Raw genomic sequence first — 23,135 nt, forward strand, 5'->3', positions numbered from 1 at the left:
AATCCGTGCGATCAAGGGTAGTCGCGATGGATTTCGCGCAAGACACGTAGTATAATGGCTCCTACACACAGGACGCGGTAATGCTTGCCGCGCGGTGGAAGTCCGCGCGACAGCCAATCAATATGTTGTTTTTCCGTAAAGACTAGAAGGTTATTACGGAAAGCAGCATATTGATTGGCTGTCGCGCGAACTTCCGCCGCGCGGCAAACATTACCGCGTCCTGTGTATAGGAGCTATAAAGCCAGCGGCACACGATGCTTGTTTTCATGCTGGTTTGCTTGCTGGATGGAAATACTCTGTTCTGATTGGTACATTTCTGAAGATGGATGGAAATGCACCAATCAAAATGGAATATTTTCATCCAGCAAGCAACCAGCACGAAAACAAGCACTGTGTGCCGCTGACTTAAGTGAAAGATGCTGCCGACAGCGGCGGAGTAGCAGAGAGAAGAAGCGTGCGCCGAATTCAGCTTGCGTATAATTCCTTCCCAAAAGAGTCCGGTGTATTGCTGCGTTCTGATCACCGGCGTTATACTCTCGGAAAGATCCGTTGCTTTTCCTTTCTTTTTGTTGCGTTACAACACGCCGCACGTAATCGGAGCGCGCCGAGCGCTTGTCTCTGATCATTGTCGAACCGGCTGTGAAAGAGCTTCGCAACAACCATGGCTAGTGTCTCCTATCAAATAGCGAACCTGCTGGAAAAGGTAGAGTATATGTGTGTCCGATAATAACGGCCAGCGAATAAACGTTATTTATTGTTTAATCATTTGAACTCGTCGCTTCGGCCTGCTGCACCTTCTCCTGACATAACCTTCCCCGGGTCCCGATTAATCGGTTTCGATGTTAATAACTTTTTTTGCGAATATGTAGCCGAACGAGGGTGGCTTGTAATAATTGCACTTGTAACAGTTCCACTGCAATAATTTCAATGTTTCCCGAGAGCTCACGCATGCAATTATTCGGGAGTTGCAGTAACGTGCTTTCAATCGTAGGGAACAATCGATAAATAACGAATTTATCAAACGAATGATATCTAATTACAAAGTAATGTCTCCAATAGTTAATTGTGTCTCATGCATTTATATTTTTTATATGTATTTTTCTATTGTCATGGATGTGGTTGAATGACTGATCTTTTGTAGATGACATCCAGTGACAAAGACTTCAGATTTATGGCAACTAATGATTTGATGAGTGAACTACAAAAAGACAGCATTAAGTTGGATGATGATTCTGAACGCAAAGTTGTAAAAATGCTACTTAAGTTATTAGAGGACAAGAATGGAGAAGTGCAAAATCTTGCTGTTAAATGGTACAGTTCTTCAAGATATCATATTGGAAAGGAGGGATTCATAATGTTTTTCATACATATATTATTTCTATATTTTATAATTGTGTTAATTTTATGTATCTTGTGCACTAATATCTCTTTGTGCACTAATACCATTGTCAATTATCAATACAAACTTAGAAATAATTTATATTTTAATAGAAAAGCAGAAGCCAATCAGAGTTGGTGGTAATAGAAAATCAAAAACTATCAATTATCATTTAGTCACTAGTATTAGTTCTGATTGACTTCTGTCTTTCAGTTTACTGTGTGAATTCTCTCTTTAACTTTATCTACAATGCTCTTTATTCCCTGTTTCTTCCTTTCTGTATCTCTTTTTGACTTAAACCTCAAGTCTTAAGTCAGAAAAAGATAGAGAACAAGAAACAGGAAGTAAAAAGCATATTGTAAGTCAGGCTTTAATCTAACTTATTACATTCTAATACTTGTTTATCTAAGAATATGATTGTAAGAGCGCTTTACAATTTTAGCTTGGGTCCGTTAGTCAATAAAGTGAAAGAATACCAAGTGGAAACTATTGTGGATGCTCTATGTAGCAACATGGTATCTGATAAAGAGCAGTTGCGCGATATCTCCAGCATTGGTTTGAAGACTGTTATTTCTGAGCTTCCTTTGGGTTCTAGTGCATTAGTCGCAAATATTTGTAGACGTATAACAGGAAAATTAAGCAGTGCTATTGAAAAAGTGAGTATCAATTTTTCTCGCCTTTCAGTATAATTTAATATTTTATCTTAATATTTAATTTTAAAGGGATGTTTGGAAATTTTACTGTCAAAATACTTATATTCTTTTTGTAGATTTTACATTGTAGTGACAGAAATACAAATGTTTTTACACGATAAAAATACGTGCAAAAATTAATTGGAGCATTATTTGATATTTGACAAAAACAATGTAAATACAAAAATTTCAAAATTGACATCCCAAGTTGTCAGCATATTTTTCTGACATAAAAAATTCTATGGCTTGTAAAATGGTTTAGACATATTGAAGTTGGTAACTCATTATTTATTTGTACTAATATTGTAATTATCATTTATTATTAATATTGTTATTTTTTATTATTAGTATTATATTTATTATTAATAAATTGTACCGGATGAGGGGGGCAACAGTGGAGACGGGCATACATGGACAGCAGGTCTTAAAGGATAGCAACCTTTGACTTTGAAAGACTGACAGCTGTATCATTTGGTACAGTAACATTGTTTCTCTCTGTAGTCGCCGTGCGCTCGGGATCGCGCCAGAGATGTCGCGAAGGAGAGTGTCGTGAACGTAGAGCATCAGGTAGCTCAGTCGGTCGGCAAGCGGAAGATCCTGTTTCGAGTCCCGGCCTAGCAAAACCGCGCTTTCGATATTTTTCTCTCTCTGGAACGAAAAGATACGCAGATCTCGAACGCACGGCGTCCCGCCGCCACCTAGTATGCCCTCCTATGATTTATCAATATTGTTGGAATATTGAATCATTATTAATTGCTCAGTAATTATGTTATCAATTATTATTATTATTATTATTATTATTAATATTATTATTATTAATATTAATTATGTTATAATTAATTTTTATTATTATTAAGATTACTATTTTATTAGTATCATGTATTATCAGTTAGTATTCTTAATTATATTATCATTACGTAAGTCTGTCGATAATAACTCTCAATTTTTATAATTTGGTAAACTACCAACTTTATTGGGTTTAAATTTTTAATCTATTGTAGTGAGTAATGACAATTATAACAATAATATAATTATTAGACAATATAATTGGACAAGCCTGTCGCACATATAGTAATGACTTTTGATTTTGTCAATTTGATGAAATCTCAACTTTTTATTATGTCTAAATTGGTTTTGCAAACCATTATACATATTGAACATGTGTTTACTCTTCTCAGGGAAATTTCAAAGAATTTCTGTACTTTTGTAATTAAATGTAAGAGCTTAAAAATTTATAAAATTCTGTAGAAAGATTTCTATCAATGTGTGTGTGTGTGTGTGTGTGTGTGTGTGTGTGTGTGTGTGTGTGTGTGTGTGTACGTGTACATAATTAGATTCTTCACTAAATATAGTAAAACGAAATGTTTATACATATAAACACTTATATATCCATACGAGAAATACGAGAAGTGATCGTGTTAATGATGATTGACTCTATGCTATCGATATTTTCGAGCTAGTCATCCACTTTGGCATTCCCTTAGTCAAACTTAATATTGAATTTTAATCCAATTTCGATATTTTTAACTAACTTTTGATAACAATTATATTTTTTAATTATCTTTTAATGACAACTAATATAATATTATAATACAATATTATAATATGCCTATGTGCATTTTCAGCAAGAAGATGTATCCGTACAGCTCGAGGCTCTCGACATCGTCGCAGACTTACTGTCACGATTCGGCGCCCTCCTAGTTTCGTTCCATTCTACTATTCTGAACGCACTGTCCCCACAACTTTCTTCGCCACGTCAAGCAGTCCGCAAACGCACTATAGTAGCGCTCAGCCATCTGCTGACATCCAGCAACAATTATTTATACAATAAATTGCTGGATCAGCTTCTTCAAGGTCTCTCGACCCAAGCAACAAAGAACGTTATACGTACCTATATCCAATGTATTGCTTCGATCTGGTTAGTAATTGGCAATATATGTTAAGTTTAGATCAGAGCTCGGAATTAGTTGGCCATTTTGGTCAATTCTCGGGAGCTACGCCTTCTATCTTCCCCTTGCCGCAAACGGGCCACACAAGTGACAGTCGCGGCCAGTCAAGCTTGGAGCCGCGACTGTCACTTGTGTGGTCCAAGGGGAAGATAGAAGGCGTAGCTCCCGAGAATCGGCCGAAATGGGCAATTTCGAGCTCTGGTTTAGATAATCAAAAGGATCTTTCAATTGTTAATAATTTCACGAAATTTGTCTTTTGCAGCCGACAAGCAGGTCACAGATTCGGCGAGCAGATAGAACGCGTTATGCCATTGATCGTTCAATATAGTAACGAGGATGATGATGAACTAAGAGAATATTGTCTGCAAGCATTTGAATCCTTTGTCTATAGATGTCCGAAAGAGATCACGCCGCACATCAACAAGGTATGTCTCACTCGGATGAATTTTTCGGACAGTTATTTTCAGCCATCGCGCAGATTATATCAGAATTACTAAACGGAATCTTCAATTTTAGATCATAGAAATCTGTTTAATATATATCACGTATGATCCGAACTATAATTATGACGACGATATGAACGATTTCTCTGACGGGGAAGGAGTTGTGATGGAAGTGGAGGAGGACGGCGAGGAGGATGCCGAGGACGAATATTCCGATGACGACGACATGAGTTGGAAAGTTCGCAGAGCAGCTGCTAAGTGTCTGGAGGCCGTTGTATCTAGTAGAAGAGAGCTGCTGCCAGATCTTTACAAAGTTGTCTCGCCTGCGCTGATATGCAGGTTTAAAGGTATCATACATGACAGTTTTTGAAATTTATTTATAAGACTCTGTGGGTGTAATATAAAAAATTATAGTTTTAAACTTTTAATTTTAACCATTTGTATTGGAATCACCTTTGATATTGAAGTCTCCTGGATGTCCTATATAGTTTAGTATGAGCTAAAATCGTCAGCCGCGTCTTAGGCCCGTCAACAGTCGTTATTTGAAATTTGTTCTATGTGAAGTACTCGTCTAAATTTAGAGTTAGATGAGAAATTTTTTATTTAAATTATATAATATATGTAACATTACATCTAATTATTTATTTATGATCGTAATTCGTGATTCAGTTGAAAAACTCACATCTAGTTTTAAATTAAAATCTGAGTGTCTCTGAAGCAAGTTTCAAAGAATAACTATTAATATAGACTTTAGACACGTGCTTTTTGTCCTCTCTTTTGTTTTAACTGAACACCAGTAAAATATACATAAATAGATATCCGCGCGTGCGAACGTCAATTAAATAACACATTAATTTTTTTGTATTAATAATTTGATTAAAATTGAATAATAACTAGTTAATTAGTTAAAGAGTTGATAACTTTTAATTTAAATTATTTAATTTTAAACCGAAATTATTTAATTTTAATCGAATTAATTTTTTTATATAAAATATTTAAAATTTTAAAACTTAAACTAAACTAAAATGCACTAGCTTCAGCATATTAACTTTTTTATATAATTCAATTCATTAATATTAAAATTATTGTGGATTGTTTACACACAATACGGAATAAAAAAATTAAAAAATTACACTAGCAAGATTTCTCTTTTTGTCTTTCTAAGCGCATTATTAACTTTTAGCTTTAATAAGTGAAGTTAATATAATTTTAAATTTAATTTTTGTTTATATAACTTTTAACGCGTAACTAAGTTAATTTTATAGTCGTTAACATTAAACTTAACTTAATTAAATATAAAATTAACTTATCCAATTCTCAATTTTATGTAACTGATATTATTGCAGAAAGAGAAGAGAATGTTAAATCCGACATTTTCCACGCATACATTGCTCTGTTGAGGCAGACCAGGCCAGCCACTGGCGTACCACTTGATCCCGACGCGATGGAAGACGACGACGGGCCCGTTTCGTTGTTGCAACAGCAAGTACCGTTAATAGTGAAGGCGGTCCATCGGCAGATGAAGGAAAAGAGCATCAAGACGAGGCAGGATTGCTTCTCCTTACTGAAGGAACTAGTACTTGTCTTACCCGGTGCTCTAGCCAATCATATCCCAGCACTGATTCCTGGCATACAATACTCTCTGGGAGACAAGAACTCATCTTCGAACATGAAGATCGACACGTTGGCCTTTGTGCATACGTTGCTAGTGACACATGAGCCCACGGCGTTTCACACTCACATGCCCGTTTTGGCACCACCGATCATAACGGCTGTGGGAGATCCTTTCTATAAGATCACCGCCGAAGCGTTGCTTGTACTGCAGCAACTTGTACAAGTCATCAGACCTCATGGTAAGCCAATTTACCATCAATTTCACTTTTTCTTGTGATTATAATGATAAAAGAGTAATTGATATCCAATTTGGCTTCCGGATTGATGTCGCGTTCTTCATGGATTCATATCGTCAACATTTCAGCTCATTTTACCAAAGCAAGAAGCAATCTAATACTAATAGAATATTTTACTTCGTTAATAAATAAAAATTTGTCTATGTGAGCCAATTTCTGTTAAAAAAGCATGTTTTATTTTATTTTGTTATATTAACAGAGCTTGAAATAGCTTAGTTAACATTTTAATGTTAACATTGTCATTCACGAATTCGTGTTAGACAGCTTCGTTTTAACACTTACGGATAAATCGTGTTAAAACGTTTGATGCTATAACAAAATAAAGTAAAATACACTCTTTTAACCAGTTGACTCACATAAATCAGGTCCAATCTTTATACCTGTTTTTTACCTGCAGTAGTATAACACTGGAACTTCATTTCTATTTTCTTTATTGCTCAATTATATACTTATTTTTATTGTAAAGACAAAAAGTGCAACTTTGTCTTGAGCTAAACAGACTTTATTTGTTATTTCTTGGAAGTTTTTTTTTTTTATATTTGACTAGTCTTAGGTTGCTTCTCTCTCCGATCTTTACTTTCTATAAAAGTAAACTGAAATATTTATGAAATGTTCATGAAAACAATTTCACAAAAAACATGATTCCATCCCGGAAGTCAGACCTAGTATTTTTTCACGAAAGTCTCGAATATTAATTATTTTGACAGTTCAAGCTTTCGCGATGTAAGGAAATGCTCAATTCCCGGTTGGCTTCCGGGTTGGAGCCGCACTTTTTGTAGAATTATTTTAAACATTTTGTAAATATTTCAGTTCACATTGTTAGGGAGCAACTTGATTAAATATTTTAAATATTTTCTAAATAAAGTGAACTGAAATACTCACGAAACGTTGGGAACAAACGTTTGGGAATTAATTCACAAATAGTAATAAATAAAAGATAAATTGATTCTCGCGTTCCACATTTCTCTTTTTTTTTTAATATAAGAAGAAGAGAAACGCAAGGCAAGATAATGAGCTCGCGTTAAACGCCTCACTTTAACACAGATAAACCATGTTACTTCGACTTCACTTCGTTGTCCGGCGAGATATATCACTGCACCTTGAAGAGACTGAAAACGGCGGACATAGATCAGGAGGTGAAAGAGAGAGCCATCGCTTGCATGGGCCAAATTCTCGCACATTTTGGCGATACCTTATCGAACGAGTTGCACATATGCCTGCCTATCTTTTTGGACAGACTGCGCAACGAGATAACTAGACTTACGACTGTTAAGGCTCTAACGTGTATAGCTGCGTCTCCGCTAAGAGTAGACCTGCAGCCGATCATGGTGTGTAACTGTTAAGATCGCAATTTGTGTAGAAAATTTTTAAAGAATCTGTGAAGAGAAATTTTACAAAGCTCTCCTGTGCTTACGTGAGATATCGTTGTTGGTTTGCAGGAGGATGCGATACCCATCCTTGGATCTTTCCTGAGAAAAAATCAACGAGCTCTAAAACTTTCTTCTCTTCCCCTTTTGGATACGTTGGTGCACAATTATAGCTCAGCTCTGCATGCGGATCTTCTTGATAAAGTAATGGAACATTGATCATTGACTGGCACGCGCGCCAAAAAGCGCATCCCTGTCAGTGCCACAACTGGCACGCGCGCCAAAAGTCGCGCACTTTGTGCGAGAAGAAACTTGCCTTACTTCTATGCTGGAAATATGTTATTGAATTTAAAAGGTTATTAATCTTATGTTTTTGACATCAAGGAATCCGAATTTTATGTCAAAATTAAAGAATTTTTAATCCACGATGCACTATCGTCTGTTTAATATGCACGGAAAATTCTTTCTTTTACATTGATTTGAGAACTAAGATTATACTTTTATAATATTGTTTGTTAAGTCAAATTGTAATAAACATTTTTAAAACATAAACGTAGTTAACCTTTGCGCATTTGTTGGTAATGTGAGTCACGACCTCGGAGTATAATCTTAGTTCTCAAATCAATGTAAAAGAAAGAATTTTCCGTGCATATTAAACAGACGATAGTGCATCGGAATTTGAAAATTCTTTAATTTTTACATAAAATTTGGATTCTTTGATGTCGAAAACATAAGATGAGTAATTTTTTAAATTCAAGAATATATTTCCAGCATAGAAGTACGTAGTAAGTAAGGCGAGTTTCTTCTCGCATGAAGCGTACGACTTTTGGCGCGCATGCCAAGTGGTTAATATTGCTGTGTACATTGATAATTGATGAATGATTAGACTATTTTATTATTTTTAAATTCTCTTTTTCATAGGTTACTACGGAGTTACCAGCATTATTAAGCGAGACAGATTTACATATCGCACAGTTAACGTTGAATCTTCTCACTACCATTGCAAAATTACATCCGGTCGCTTTGACCAGGGTCTCCGACCATATTCTGCCGGAGATACTTGTCCTGGTTAAATCCCCGCTTCTTCAAGGTAAATAATCATCTTGTTTTGTTGAATGTCGTACCGATTAGAAATTTTAGCAGATATGCGCTTAGCATTAGGTTGGTGCAAAAGGTTTTATGTCAAATAAAGAACACAAAATTATTCAATTTCGAAGAATTAATAATTCTTATGAATAAAATGAACATCGGCCGAGTGCTTTTTAGATATATAATGAGGACATCTCCTACTTTCCTTTTAATTCTTCCTACGAGAATTGAATAAAAAAATGACATCTTTTACACCAATCTAATATTTCTATATAACATTATGTAAATTTAGCATGGCTTACAATCTGAATTTAGTACTGAATCTAATACTATGTCTTTCTGTCGTACAGGCGTCGCATTGAATTCGATGCTCGAGTTTTTCCAAGCTCTAGTTCAAGCGGAAGTGCCAGGTCTCGGGTACCGGGAGCTTCTCGCGATGCTAGTGGTGCCGGTTACTCAATCAGTACTTCACAAGCAAGCTTATCACTCCCTTGCCAAGTGCGCAGCTGCATTGACAATTACGTGGCATCAAGAAGCGCAGGGTATTGTGGAGCAGTTATTGAAAGACGTCCAGAATCCTCAGAACGATGCGCAACACATATTCGCTCTTTTGGTTATCGGAGAGATAGGAAGACACGTGTAAGATAATTGGGCAATGTTTGCTTCCTTCTTCAAATATATTTGCATTATATAATTCCTTGCGTTGGAATCACGCTTCCTACGCTATACTTTCGTAAGTAAACGGACACGTTGTTGGTCACAAACTTGATTTAACTTGATTATTTTGTAATAATGAAACTCTTAAGAAAATTTTGCGAATTTGCACAGAGTATGCGTAAAACGAGTTGCTAACTTAATCCTAATTTGCTACTTGTGCATCAAAATGACCCAAGCGAAAAATTAAGACCCCACATACTGAATTTTAAATTATTACATGTACAGTATTATTACCATTATTATATGTATCGTAATTATTTACAATACCAACGACTTCACCAATTTCAATGAACTTTTGAAGTAATGCACATATAAACATAGAATTCTTATAGTATAAACAATTTTTTACTTCTGTGTAGAATTAATATATCTATCATCATTTATATTTTAAATTAACTATTTTAAGGCTCCTAGCTCCTCGCATTGTCTATCTCTTTTTAATGACGTCAGAAACAAGAAAATGCATGCTAAAAATTCTTACGAAATACGTTGAAATAAAAATATATATCCATAAAGTAACACTTGCAATCGATTAAACAAATTTATAAGATATTCCGTGTACTCCTCTTTTACTTTGACAATTAATAATTTGTCGTAAATTAATGTGACATACAATTCATCTTCTTAACCTATTTTTTCGCATTCAGGTTAATTTACAATAAATTATTGTAATTTGATTGTTAGAACAGAAGGGTTAAAACAATAAATATCTTACAAATGTATTTAATCGATTGCGAGTGTTACTTTATGGATATATATTTTTATTTCAACGTATTTCACAAGAATTTTTAGCATGCATTTTCTCGCTTCTGACATCATTAAAAAGAGATAGACAATGCGAGAGGCTAGGAGCCTTAAACATACTGATCGCGACAAATTTTATAACTGTTGCTTTTATACATTCAAAACTGTAATATCTGTACACTAGATAAATGCATTTATAAGTATTTAAATAAGAACGTTTTAGGAAAGTTACTGAGTTTCACAGACCCTCAATGTGTTTAAGCAGCAAAAAATAAGAGTGCCAACAAAGATGTAATAAAGCAATAGATAGATTTTACGAATCCGTTAATTAAAAGCCAACGCAAGGGGAATTAAAGATATTTATTGTTCAAATAATAATTTCTCTCTCTTTCTCGCAGGGATTTGAGCACCATCAATTCGCTAAAACATACGATTCTAAGTTCATTTTCATCGCACTCGGAAGAGGTGAAATCTGCAGCCAGCTATACGTTGGGCAACATCGCGATTGGAAATCTCCCCGAATACCTGCCTTTTATACTTCAGGAGATTGAGGCTCAGCCGAAACGTCAATATCTGCTTCTGCATTCTCTGAAAGAAGTAAAGATTAAGATATTTATTCATTTTGAATCTATGTGAAATCATAATATTATTCTTAAAATACTTAATCTGTATCTCGTTTGCAGATTATTACGTGCCAGTCGGCCAGTCCGTCTGGTGTGTCGCATTTACAGAGCTTCGTACCTTCGATCTGGATGCTTTTGTACAGGCATTGCGAGTGCACGGAGGAAGGTACTCGCAACGTTGTGGCTGAATGCCTCGGCAAATTGACATTGATCGATCCCTCCACTCTTTTGCCGAGATTACAAGAATCGCTCAAGTCGCCGTCGGCACTTATGAGAACAACGACAGTCACTGCAGTGAAATTCACAATTTCTGATCAGGTATTTTTTATCAGTCTCGATGTCAATTGTCGTCATGGATTACAATTAGTGTCCCTATATAATTCAATTAATTATATTTATTCATTCTCGTTACAGCCGCAACAGATTGATATTATGTTGAAGCAATGCATGGGCAACTTCCTGATTGCTCTAGAGGATCCTGACTTGAACGTGCGAAGGGTAGCGTTAGTTGCATTTAATTCCGCGGCACACAATAAGCCGATGCTGATAAGGGATCTGTTGGACGTGGTACTGCCACATCTTTATACGGAGACGAAGATAAAGGTATTGCAAAATTAACGGTAGTTAATTAACTTCTTCAGGAGTGAATTTATTAAAATTGAAGAAAATGATTTAAATTTTTTATGTGACATAAATATGACGTCTGTCAATCATGCGACATTTCCCTTTTCTGGTGAATGTTTGTTCACAATACTGTTCATTTTAACTATATATATGTCGACAATAATTGAATTAAAGAAAAGAACGTATAACCCTAGAAAAATAGTATAAATAACTTTTACTCACACTGAGAGAAAAATATAGTTGCCTTTGGCGTCAACTATATTTTTTTGTGATTTTAACTACAAAAATAGTTAGGAAAACCATTGTTTTAGTAAGTGTTATTAGAAAGATTGTTCTTCTAATTATTTTTCTGGTTAAAATCACAAAAAAGTATAGTTGACGCCGGAACCAACTATATTTTTCCCTCAGTGCATATTGAAAACCTTGACTCGAGAAAAGTTGTGATAATCTGTGGTACTATTAAGATAGAGATGAGTAATTTTCACTTATTCAAATAATATTTTAGAAAAAAACAATGGTATCCATTTTAGTGGGTGATGAAATAAGTAAAGGGGAAGCTTAAAATTTTTAGTGTTTAAGTAAAAGGTACTATTTTTCTAAAGCAAAATTATGTGTCAATATCTCTGAAGAAGTTAACATTTAGCTGGCTGTAATCATAGACGTTGAAACTTCGGTGTATGACACAACGAATCTTTCTCAATGTGCAGAAAGAACTAATAAGGGAAGTCGAGATGGGTCCATTCAAGCACACGGTGGACGACGGACTGGATCTTCGAAAAGCGGCATTTGAGTGCATGTATACTTTGCTGGATTCTTGTCTTGATAGACTGGACGTCTTCGAGTTCCTGAATCATGTGGAGAACGGTCTCAGAGATCATTACGATATCAAAATGTTAACTTACCTTATGACCGCGCGACTTGCCCAATTGTGTCCAACCGCAGTTTTGCAAAGTAAGTATCGTATATGATATTGCAGTCTCATTATCTTTCAAATTTTTAATTTGAATTTACCGTTATGTTTCATACAAAAAATGTAGAAACTCAAAAATGAAAAAAAAAGATCGATAATTGGAGAAGCGATATCTCGTATCTGCAAAAATGGCCGCACACACACATCCACACACGTTTCCGGATTTTTAGTTTATCAAATTCTTCTTAGAATTCTTTTTCTCAATTTGCTAAAAGCGTTTTACCTTTATCTGATATCTTAATCAAGAAATATAGAAAAAATTCAATCACTTAAAGCACAATAAAATTGTAAAATAGTTTTTTGTTTTTTCTAGAAACTTACAATTTTTTTCTCACATATGAGATATCACTTTTTAATTATTGAAATATTAATTCTTATCAATTTTATAAGCAGGATTGGAAAAGTTACTTTTGAAGAATAATACGTTACTCATTGAGAAAAGTAACTTATTACCATTATATATTAATAAGTAACTTATTATCATTATATAAGAAGTAATGCATCATTATAATTTCTATTATTTTTTTCATTAAGTTTTGAAATTTTTTTTAGAATTCGATTCTGTCCATTCTATACCTGTGTTCTGCAGGTATAAGCACTGATTACATTAATTGCCATCAGCCAAAAATGTAATTGCGTTACCATTACCATAATGAAAAAATAATGTTGTTATCAAATCGTTAATGTATGTATTTATTACTTCAACTACACCATCAAGAAGGAGACTTGGTTTAACTATTTAACCAATTATTACTTATTAATTATTACTTATTTAACTAATATATTTATCCTAATATTACAAACTTTATTCAAACTCTATTCTATTATAACATAAAATGCCTTCTTAATCTTCAACTTTATCCTTACGTTACATATGTTATATCATATTCTTCTTTCTACCTTAACCTATTTCACCTATCATCTATTACTATTTTAATTAACCATTACATATTTCTTAAATCCTTTTCCATATTGCCTTATTATCATCTCCTAACTCTTTAAACTATCTTTTTTTATTCTGACACATTCATATAATGTCTTATACTATTTTAATTCCTTCTGCTAACAAATACACATAACTTGTCTATTTCTTTTTTCTAATATTCATTTATCTTTTTTAAATTCTCATATCTTAACTAGTATCTCACTCTTTCCTTAAGTTATCAAAATTATCCTTCTTTAAATATCTAGGATTACTTCCTCTTCTATTTTTATTTCTTTATATTTGCTATTATATTTCACACTAGAAATCCTACTCCTATTGCTACTGTAAGTCTCTTTCTCTCTTAGTTATTTTTATTTCTAAGTTCAACTATTTTTTATATCTTCCAATACTTCAATCTCCCACTTATTTCTATAATAAAATTTCACCCTTTTGTTTCTCTCTCTATATAAATCTTACCAATTTCCTTTTTCTTTTTCTTTCCAACACTTCTTCACCTAACAAAGTCTTTAGTGAAAAAATAATGGTAATGACGCTACAAATACTTTCCACCCTGATTTTACGTAATTAGAAACAAAAAGTTAGAATTTTCTTGAGATATATACTTTACCATTGTATTACTATACAGGGTTGGAGCGATTAGTGGAGCCACTGAAGAGCACTTGCACGATGAAGGTGAAAGCGAACTCTGTGAAGCAGGAGTACGAGAAGCAAGACGAGTTGAAACGTTCCGCGCTGCGAGCTGTAGCAGCGTTGTTAACTATTCCCGATGCGGGTAAGTAGAATTCACTTAAAACTCATGGTCTCCCATGGATCTCTTGACGTGATGATGTCAGGAGCGAGAAAATACATGTTCAAAATTGTTGCAAAATAAACAGATGTATACGTCCAAAATAAAATAATGTTGAAATAAAAAAATGTACCCATAATCACATCAACATCGATCGAATAGATTTGCAAAGTAGCCCGAAGACTTTACTTTTGATTAAATAATTAATGAATTACCGTAAAATAATATTTAACATGCAACCTATTTTTTCTCATAATTCTATTATGTTAATTTTACGGTTATTTATTGATTGTCAGAGTAAAAGAAAAGTGGCTGGACAATTTTGCAGATGTGTTCCATCGATTGTGCTATTTCCTGTAAATATTTTTTTATTTCAACGTATTTTCCAAAAAGTTTCAACGTGTATTTTCTCGCTTCTGATGTTATCACTTAAGAGAATCACGACCAACAGTTCAAGAGATCTGAGTTGAACAGCGCAGCGCAACGAGACGTGTTCTGCTTGCAGACAAAAATCCATCGTTGAGCGAATTCGTCGGACAAATCAAAGGCACGCCAGATCTGCAGCCGCTCTTCGAGATAATACAGAAGGACTGTAGCGGTAGCAACGTGAACGAAACGAACGCGATGGATCAGAGCTAAAAGTAACTGTTCAATCCTATTCTTTTGTATCTCTCACATAGATCGCCGTTAACTAAGCGCATTCGTGATCATGACTATTCATATAGTTTATTTCTATATACATTATTTTTTCATTAATGTATCCTCGATTCTCGAGCAGTAGTTTAAAAAGTAAGTGTGTGTGTGTGTGTGAGTTAATGTAGCACACCATGTATAAATTTTAAAATAAATTTGCCGGCAGTAATTGTTTTATCATCACATATGTATCCCGCTTTGGTATATCGAACAGTCGAAATTACTATGCGATAGTAATATATTAATAAGTCAACGATATTAATTAGAGATAAAAGATGGGACTCGAAACCTTCGAAATTCTGAAAGGTTTCAAGTTTCGAGGACTCGAAACTTTGCGCTATTTCTGTGACTCGAAACTCCCGAAACTTAAGACAGAGCCAGTTTCAGAACGCAACAGCATGCTATAACATATGAAGAAGATAACATATTAGACTAGCAGACTCGACCCGGAAAGAGTTTAAATATTAGTGTTTTCAAATAAAAACTTTGACTAAATCTTTTAAGTAATTCGGATGATAATAGTTAAAAACTCTAAAGAATTCGAAATTGTATCTAGTTTTAGTTTTCTCATATTCAAAAATAATAATTTCACTCAGTTTTTATATAATTATGTTTAATATTCTATCTAATTATGTTTAATAGATATTCTATGTAATTATGTTTAATTGATATTCTATCTAATTATGTCTAATAAATATTTAAAACCTGATTTTCTGAAAAATTTTTTTAAGTTTTTAGTTCCTGACACCAAAAATACTCCTTTTGATAATTATACATATTGATAAAATGTTTCCCACTAATAAAAATAATCATATATTTTTTTTGAATGTTGAAAGATTGATTTTTTAGGGAAGAGTGTAATTATACAAGAACCCGCTTTATGTACAATTACTTTCTTTTATAATTAGCATTTCAAATTTTGGTAGTTCCAACTTTTGAGAGTTTCGAGGCTTTAAAATGTTTCGGATTCAAGTTTCGAGGATTTAAAAATTAAGAGTTTCGATTTATCCGTTATATATATATATATATATATATATACAGGGTGCCCCATTTTAAATTACGCACCTGAATATCTCGTCATGGGAGCCACCAATTCGAAAATAACCCTTACAAAAGTTGTTGAGTTCGGAGGGGGTCATCGGATGGTGATTTTCAATTTCACTTTGACCTTGATCTTCAAGGTCATTTAAAGGTCAAATCAAATTTTTAAATAGAAACCCCTATTTTTGACCCCGGATTCGGAAAGAGCGCAAAATTTTACGTTTGAGGCTCTTCTTTGAAATGACCTTCAGAGGTTATTTCAAAAACAAAATATTTGAAATTACGCACCTGAATACATATCTTGTCGGGGAGCCACCAATCCAAATAACCCCATACAAAAGTTGTTGGGTTCGGAGGGGGACATCGAATGGTTTTTCTGTTATGACAATGGCTGTGTTTTGTTGCATATACGCGCATTTATTTGATTTGAAAGACCAAGACCGCGTTCTGGACAAATTGACAAATTTTAATTAGACGAGTTGTAAGTATTATTAAATCAAAACGCAGCGCAAGCTTAAAAAGTACTTGCGGAACAGCTAAGAGGATCAGTCAAAAAACCATTTCCGATCGTTTGCATCAAATGGGAAAAATATGGTTGGTTTTGCTGTGATAATGGCTGTGTTTCATCGCATACGCGCGCATTTATCTGTTTGATTTGAAAAGCGAACGCCGCGTTCTGGACGAAATCCATTTAGTAGGAAAGGAAGCCTCAAAGTCATCCTGCTGTATGCTGACACACGGCCACATGCTGCTGAGGCGACAAAACAGATCATCTTCGCGTTAGGCTGGGAACTTCTCCCACATACGCAGCGTATTCATCAGACATATTCTCTTTTGATTATCATCTGTTTCAGGCGATGCAGCATGGCTGATATATACTTCAGAACACAAGTTCGAAAAAACATCGATGACTGTCCTTTCGTAGCCGGTGAGCTTTTATCACTTAGGGATGTGCGATTTATAAAATTGTGTATCGCGATGCGATCTTTTTTAAGAATCACAATTGATGCGTTCAGCGGAAAAAGCAAGCAATCAGCAATTATTGGTTTTTAATGTTAGATCCCCCCTCCCATCCCCCTAAATCTAGACCAATTACATTGACGAATTGCTCAATTGTTGTGTAACTATTGTGTCTGCTGAATGCAGCCAATGAATGCGATATATCACATCACAATTATGTATTGCAAGTGCAATTTTATATCGCTAACGCGATTTTTAATCATAAAGAAATCTAAGGCAAAATGGGAGAATCGTAATATTTAAATATATAAATATTAGACATATTAAAAATAGATAACTCTCTCTTCGTGCTGCATCATATTCTTTGAAATATCCACCATAAGAAAATATAAGTTGTACTGTGAAAGAATAGTTAAAAATGAAAGCATGAAGTTAAATGATAAAAACATCATTTAACCATTATGTTTACTATGCGGGAAAAAATTAGAGACATTTTGCAAAACTTGTTTATTTCCGAATCATTAATTTTCAAGCATTTTTAAAAATGACTTATTAAGACATGCAATATATAAGGATATGTTATTGCACGTTTAATTAATTATAATTATTTATTGACAACATTTTTCTCATGAAACAACAAGATTATCTTTGATATAATGTTAATGTTAGTATTTCTCTTTTCGATATACGATATACGATTTTCGAAGATTTCGATATACGAACCATTTTCGTAAAGGTGAATACAAATGAGCAGATGTGATCAGGTCGGGTCAGATCTAAAAACTTTTTTCTTTGGTCGGCATTTTGAATTTCAAATATTCGACTTTAGTTTTAAAAAAAGTATCTTTAAAAAGTTTCATAGTTCAAATTTCACGGAAATTAAGCGATATTTATATTATTTATCATTTTTTCCGCCATATTGAGTCCGCCATCTTGGATCACAGAATTTTAAAAATCTAAGTTCAGATTCGGATTCAACGACCCTAAAAACCCATAAAATACGTACTTCCCTGTAATTATCTCCCCGAGCAACTCCCCGTCCTGAAAGGGTTAAGATAACACCATTTAACTTCATTATGTTTTCATTTTTAACTATTTTTTTATAGCAAAACTTGTGTTTTCTTATAGTGCATATTTCAGAGAATATTTTGATGCAGTACGAAAAGAGAGTTTATTTTTTTATTTTTAATATGTTTTAATATTTAATATTTAAACATTACGGTTCCCATCATGCTTCAAGTTTTCTTATAATTAAAAATCGCGTTAGCGATATAAAATCGCACTTCCGGTATAAAATTGCGTACGATTTAAAAATATTTGTGATACACAATTCACTGAGGCAATATTGACTACAAGTTGGGCCCCGAAATACCCGATATTGGCTCAATATTGTAAAGTACACTGAGAAAAAAAAATATCTAAAAATTAACAAATATTTATATTAGGTAAATACTATTAACATATTTACTTAAATCAAAATTTTCTTTATTTAAACTGAATATTACTCGAGTTAAGTAAACAATACTCGGTTTAAATAAAAATTCTTAAAAAGAATTTTGATTTAAGTAAATATGTTAGTGATACTCACCTAATAAATATTTGTTAATTTTTAAATATTTTTTCTCAGTGTAAATATACTTTGAATTTTATAGCCAATATAGAATTCTGAATATTGGCAATTCTGTTGTTACCAATATTGGCATATTGAGTTATATTAGTTCAATGTATTCCCAATATGTGCTAATATTGGTCCAATCATGTTGTATAATCTATTCACATTTTATTTATAACTAATATTGATTATATATTGACTATATATTTATTATATATTTACCCAATGTATATCAATGTAACCAATATTAAGCCAATGTAACGCCAATGAACTATGCTACTAGGGATATCGCATTCATTACGATCCTTAAAAAAGGTTGCATCGCGATATTTCATAAATCGCACATCCTTAGCTATAGCACAAGCAAGAAACGTGAATTACATCGACGTGACGAGGAGCTCCTTGATGCGATTCATGCGTTATAAACGCCGCCATAATTTGTCACGATCAGTGGCGATAACGTAAATATAGGTTGTCGGTAATTACATTCCCATCAGCTTAATAACCTCATATACATACACACACACGCAAATATCCCAGAGTCTAATAACTGTCAACAAGTCGTTTGGATAAACACAGTATTTAGCGTACCGCTGGAGTAACACTGGCGTTCAAAGAGACAAACAAATTAGATCGTTATTATTTTATTTTTCTTATTCTTTATTGTCAACAGGTCATAATGATTTAAATATTGATAAATTATTTTAATTTATATAAAAAAATAATTAATTAAAGTCAGTGCATTTTAAAATACTAGTTTCAGCGAAAAATTATTAATTTTTTAACATTTAAACTTAACCTTTAACTGATGAGCTAGTTTTTACCCAACATATGTTATATTGCATTTATATTGTGTTGAGTGCAAAATTATAATATTGATTTAATGTTACTGGTGGTATATTGTGTTGAGTGGAAAATTATAATATTGATTTAATATTACTGTTGGTTGGTGTTTACTAAGATATCTACATTACAACAATCTTTGTTAATAAGTAATAGAGAGAGTAACATTATATCAACATTATATCAATTTCTCACTCAAAAATATAACTATTATGTACAACATGTACGAGGTCTGTTCAAAAAGTATCGCGAATTTTGTGTTTTTTCAAAAAATTATTTATTTATTCATGAATATCTATTTTGTCCCCTTCAAAGTAATCCCCATCAGATATTATACACTTGTGCCAATGTTTTTTCCAATCCTCGAAGCACTTCAAAAAATCATTTTTTGTGATCTTGTTCAGCTCCTCCTTCGATGCCGTCTTTATCTCCTCAATCGTAGCGTAGCGTCGTCCTTTCATGTGCCTCTTCAGTTTCGGGAACAAGAAAAAGTCACAGGGGGCCAGGTCTGGGGAATACGGTGGCTGCGGCATCATTAGTGTGTTGTTTTTGGCCAAAAATTCGCGCACAAGCAACGATGTGTGAGCAGGGGCGTTATCATGGTGCAAAAGCCAATTTTTGTTCTTCCACAAATCCGGGCGTTTCTGGCGGATTGCTTCGCGCAAATTGCGCATAACTTGCAGGTAATATTCCTTATTGACCGTTCTACCCTGTGGCAAGAACTCATGATGCACTACGCCCCTGCAATCGAAGAAAACTGTAAGCAAAACCTTCACATTCGACCGAACTTGGCGCGCTTTTTTCGGTCTTGGCTCGTGCGGCAGCTTCCATTGGGATGATTGAGCTTTGGTTTCCACGTCATAACCATAAACCCATGATTCGTCACCAGTTATGACCCTTTGGAGCAAATTTGGGTCGTCGCGGACAGAGTCCAACAGCTCCCTAGCAATGTTAATGCGATGCTGTTTTTGGTCGAAATTTAGCAATTTTGGTACTAATTTCGCGGCGACCCGTCTCATGTCCAAATCATTAGTAAAAATCGAATGGCACGAGCCAATCGATATGTTTAGGTCTTCAGCAACTTCTCTAACGGTGATTCGACGATTGGCCAATATTATTTTCTTCACTTCATCAATGTTTTCGTCTGTTGTTGACGTGCTCGGGCGTCCGGCACGTTCTTCGTCGTTCACATCTTCTCGACCCTCTGAGAACATTTTGTACCACCGATAAACGTTGCTTCGGTCCAAGGTAGCTTCACCATATGCCACAGTCAACATTCGGAATGCGTCCGCGCACTTAATTTTGTTTTTCACACAAAATTTGATACAGATTCTTTGATCCATTTTTTGGAATAAGCAAAAATCGAAGACGAGCCAAAACACGTCCAAGCAAAACAGCTGTCAAAGATAAACTGAATATTCAAAATGGCCGAACTTGTCGGCATAAGTGAGGGACATGAGTACCAACATAACGCCAAAAAAATCGAAAATCGAATATACGTAACCCGCGGAAATTTAAAATTCGCGATACTTTTTGAACAGACGTCGTACATTTACATTAGCACTACGCGGGAAATACGATGCTATGAAATTATTTGTAATAAGATACTAAATTGAATAAATTTGTTGGCGTAGCAGAAAATCTTCTCTCTTTTTTTCAAAAAATTTGGTTATCATCTCACTTTCATTTACTTCTTCAAATTTATCTACAAAAAAACAATATTTTAATGCTTTCACTAATTCTCTTTTTACTAAATCTGTGTTTCGCGCAACGCTAAATAAGTGCAACATAACATAATGTATTATAATATTGATATAATGTTAATGTTAGTGTTTCTCTTTTTGCTTTCTGTTCCTTGTTTTCTGTCTTCTTCAGTTTCTTTGTCTCTTAATGATTAAGAGTTGAGTTAGAAAAAGATAGAAAGAAACAGGAAGCACACAAAGAATATATTGTACATCAAGTTTAAAAGATATTTCGAAGACGTCCAAAAGACGTCCCATTTCTTTAGACGTTTTCTAGAAGTTGGTGGTGTCCGAGTTATTTTTTAACATAACGGAAATAACTTATATCGCTTGATTGAACTGAGAATATGCGAGTATAGTAGAGTTTATTTTCTATTGCTGAACTGACAGCATTAACTTGCACTAGTTTTCTTTTTCTCTTTCTTTCACCAAGTTTCAATTATATATTTGTTTCTTTGTAAATTCTACAAGTGTAAACTAGTTCAACGATAAAAAAACAGACCTTATGTGCGTGTGTGTGTCTGTCCGGATTTTTTCGCGCGACTTTTACAGTACTGCTGATGCAATCGATATTTCTGCGCGGTTTCCTTTTGTCTTACGCAGAGAAACCGCGTAAGGCGAGTCCGCTTTATCCGATCAGTGAGACGCGATAAGTATGTATATGTAAATTGTACGCACACGTGTCAAGTGTCAATAGCTATGCGAGCATACATTACGCGTGCATTAATCTCGGCTGCGATTCATTCTGGAAGCTCGGCTTTCACGAAACGCATCTCCATCGGCGCCGACGTCGCGTGTAGGAATGTGCAATTTATGAAATTGTGTACCGTGATGCGATCTTTTTTAAAAATTGCAACGAATGCGATATATCGCATCACAATTTTCGTATCGCAAACATGATTTTCAATTACGCGCGATTTTATATTATTGACGTGATTTTTAATCATAAGGGAATCTGAAACATGATGAAAATTATAAAGTTTAAATAAATGTTAAACATAAATATTAAAAATAAATAAATCAACTCTCTCTTTATACTGCATCAAAATATCCTTTAAAATGTGCGCTATAAGAAAACATAAGTTTTATTGTGAAAGAATAGTTAAAAATGAAAGCATGATGAAGTTACATGATGTTATCTCAAAAATATTACTTAACCTCATTATGTTTTCTACGCAGGGCAAAATGGGAGACATTTTACAAAATTTGTTTATTCTCGAATCGTTAATTTTCAAACGTTTTTAAAAATGACTTATTAAAACATGTATTAAAATATATAAGGATGTTATTTCATATTTAATTAATTGTAATTATTTATTGACAACATTTTTTTCTCATAAAACAATGACTACTTTCTTATCTTTTTAGTAAAAAATCGAATAATAAGAAAGAATAGTTAAAAATGAAAACATGAAAAATAATAACATTTTCCTAATTCTTCATCTCTTCTCTATCTCCTTTCTTGGATAAGATAATAATGGCTAACTATTATACTGGTTCTCCAAAACCAAAATTAGAAGTTTCTTTAGTATATCTTCTTTTTTCCATATCTGTCTTAGCAAATCCATTAAACCTTTTTTAATCCCTTCCCCAGCAAACATCCATGCTTCCATTGGAATTCCATCTTTTCCACTCACTTTTTTCTTCTTCATTTTCTTCACTGCATCCCATATTTCTCTTTCTTTTAAATTATCCTTTTCTTGATCCACTTGTATTACCTTCCTCTTTTCCCCTTTTCCATATTCGTTCTCTCCCTCTAATAAGATTCCTCATCTTATTCCTCATCTCTTTTCTTTTCTTCTTCCTTTTATTAATATATCTTCACACTTTTGTCTCATTTCTCAGTTTCCTCAATTCGTTCTCCTCCGCTTTTCTTTTCTCTCTCTATTTTCCTTCTTGCAATTCTTTCATCACCTTCTTTTCTTTTATATATTCCTCCCTGCTTATTTATCCATTCCTTTATCTCCTATAACTCTTTTTTATTTCTTTGTTTTTTCTCGTACAT

The 23,135-nt window shown here is 33.8% G+C and overlaps 1 protein-coding gene across 1 annotated transcript; it reads left to right on the forward strand.

Moving 5' to 3' along the window:
• The first annotated feature begins 376 nt into the window (after positions 1-376).
• LOC116847390 (cullin-associated NEDD8-dissociated protein 1) lies at positions 377-15,119 on the forward strand. The gene is made up of 17 exons (XM_032822334.1): positions 377-703; positions 1,142-1,311; positions 1,821-2,034; positions 3,696-3,988; positions 4,282-4,444; positions 4,536-4,809; positions 5,809-6,315; positions 7,417-7,700; positions 7,812-7,943; positions 8,661-8,829; positions 9,179-9,467; positions 10,688-10,886; positions 10,973-11,230; positions 11,327-11,515; positions 12,244-12,487; positions 14,078-14,224; positions 14,745-15,119. Exons 1-17 carry the CDS (start codon positions 662-664, stop codon positions 14,876-14,878), a joined length of 3,708 nt encoding a protein of 1,235 aa, XP_032678225.1. The 5' UTR covers positions 377-661; the 3' UTR covers positions 14,879-15,119.
• The last annotated feature ends 8,016 nt before the right edge of the window (positions 15,120-23,135 follow it).

Source organism: Odontomachus brunneus, unplaced genomic scaffold (genome assembly GCF_010583005.1).
Source record: "Odontomachus brunneus isolate Ranch 3 - 2012 unplaced genomic scaffold, Obru_v1 Obru_scaffold_077, whole genome shotgun sequence".
NCBI lineage: Eukaryota > Metazoa > Arthropoda > Insecta > Hymenoptera > Formicidae > Odontomachus > Odontomachus brunneus.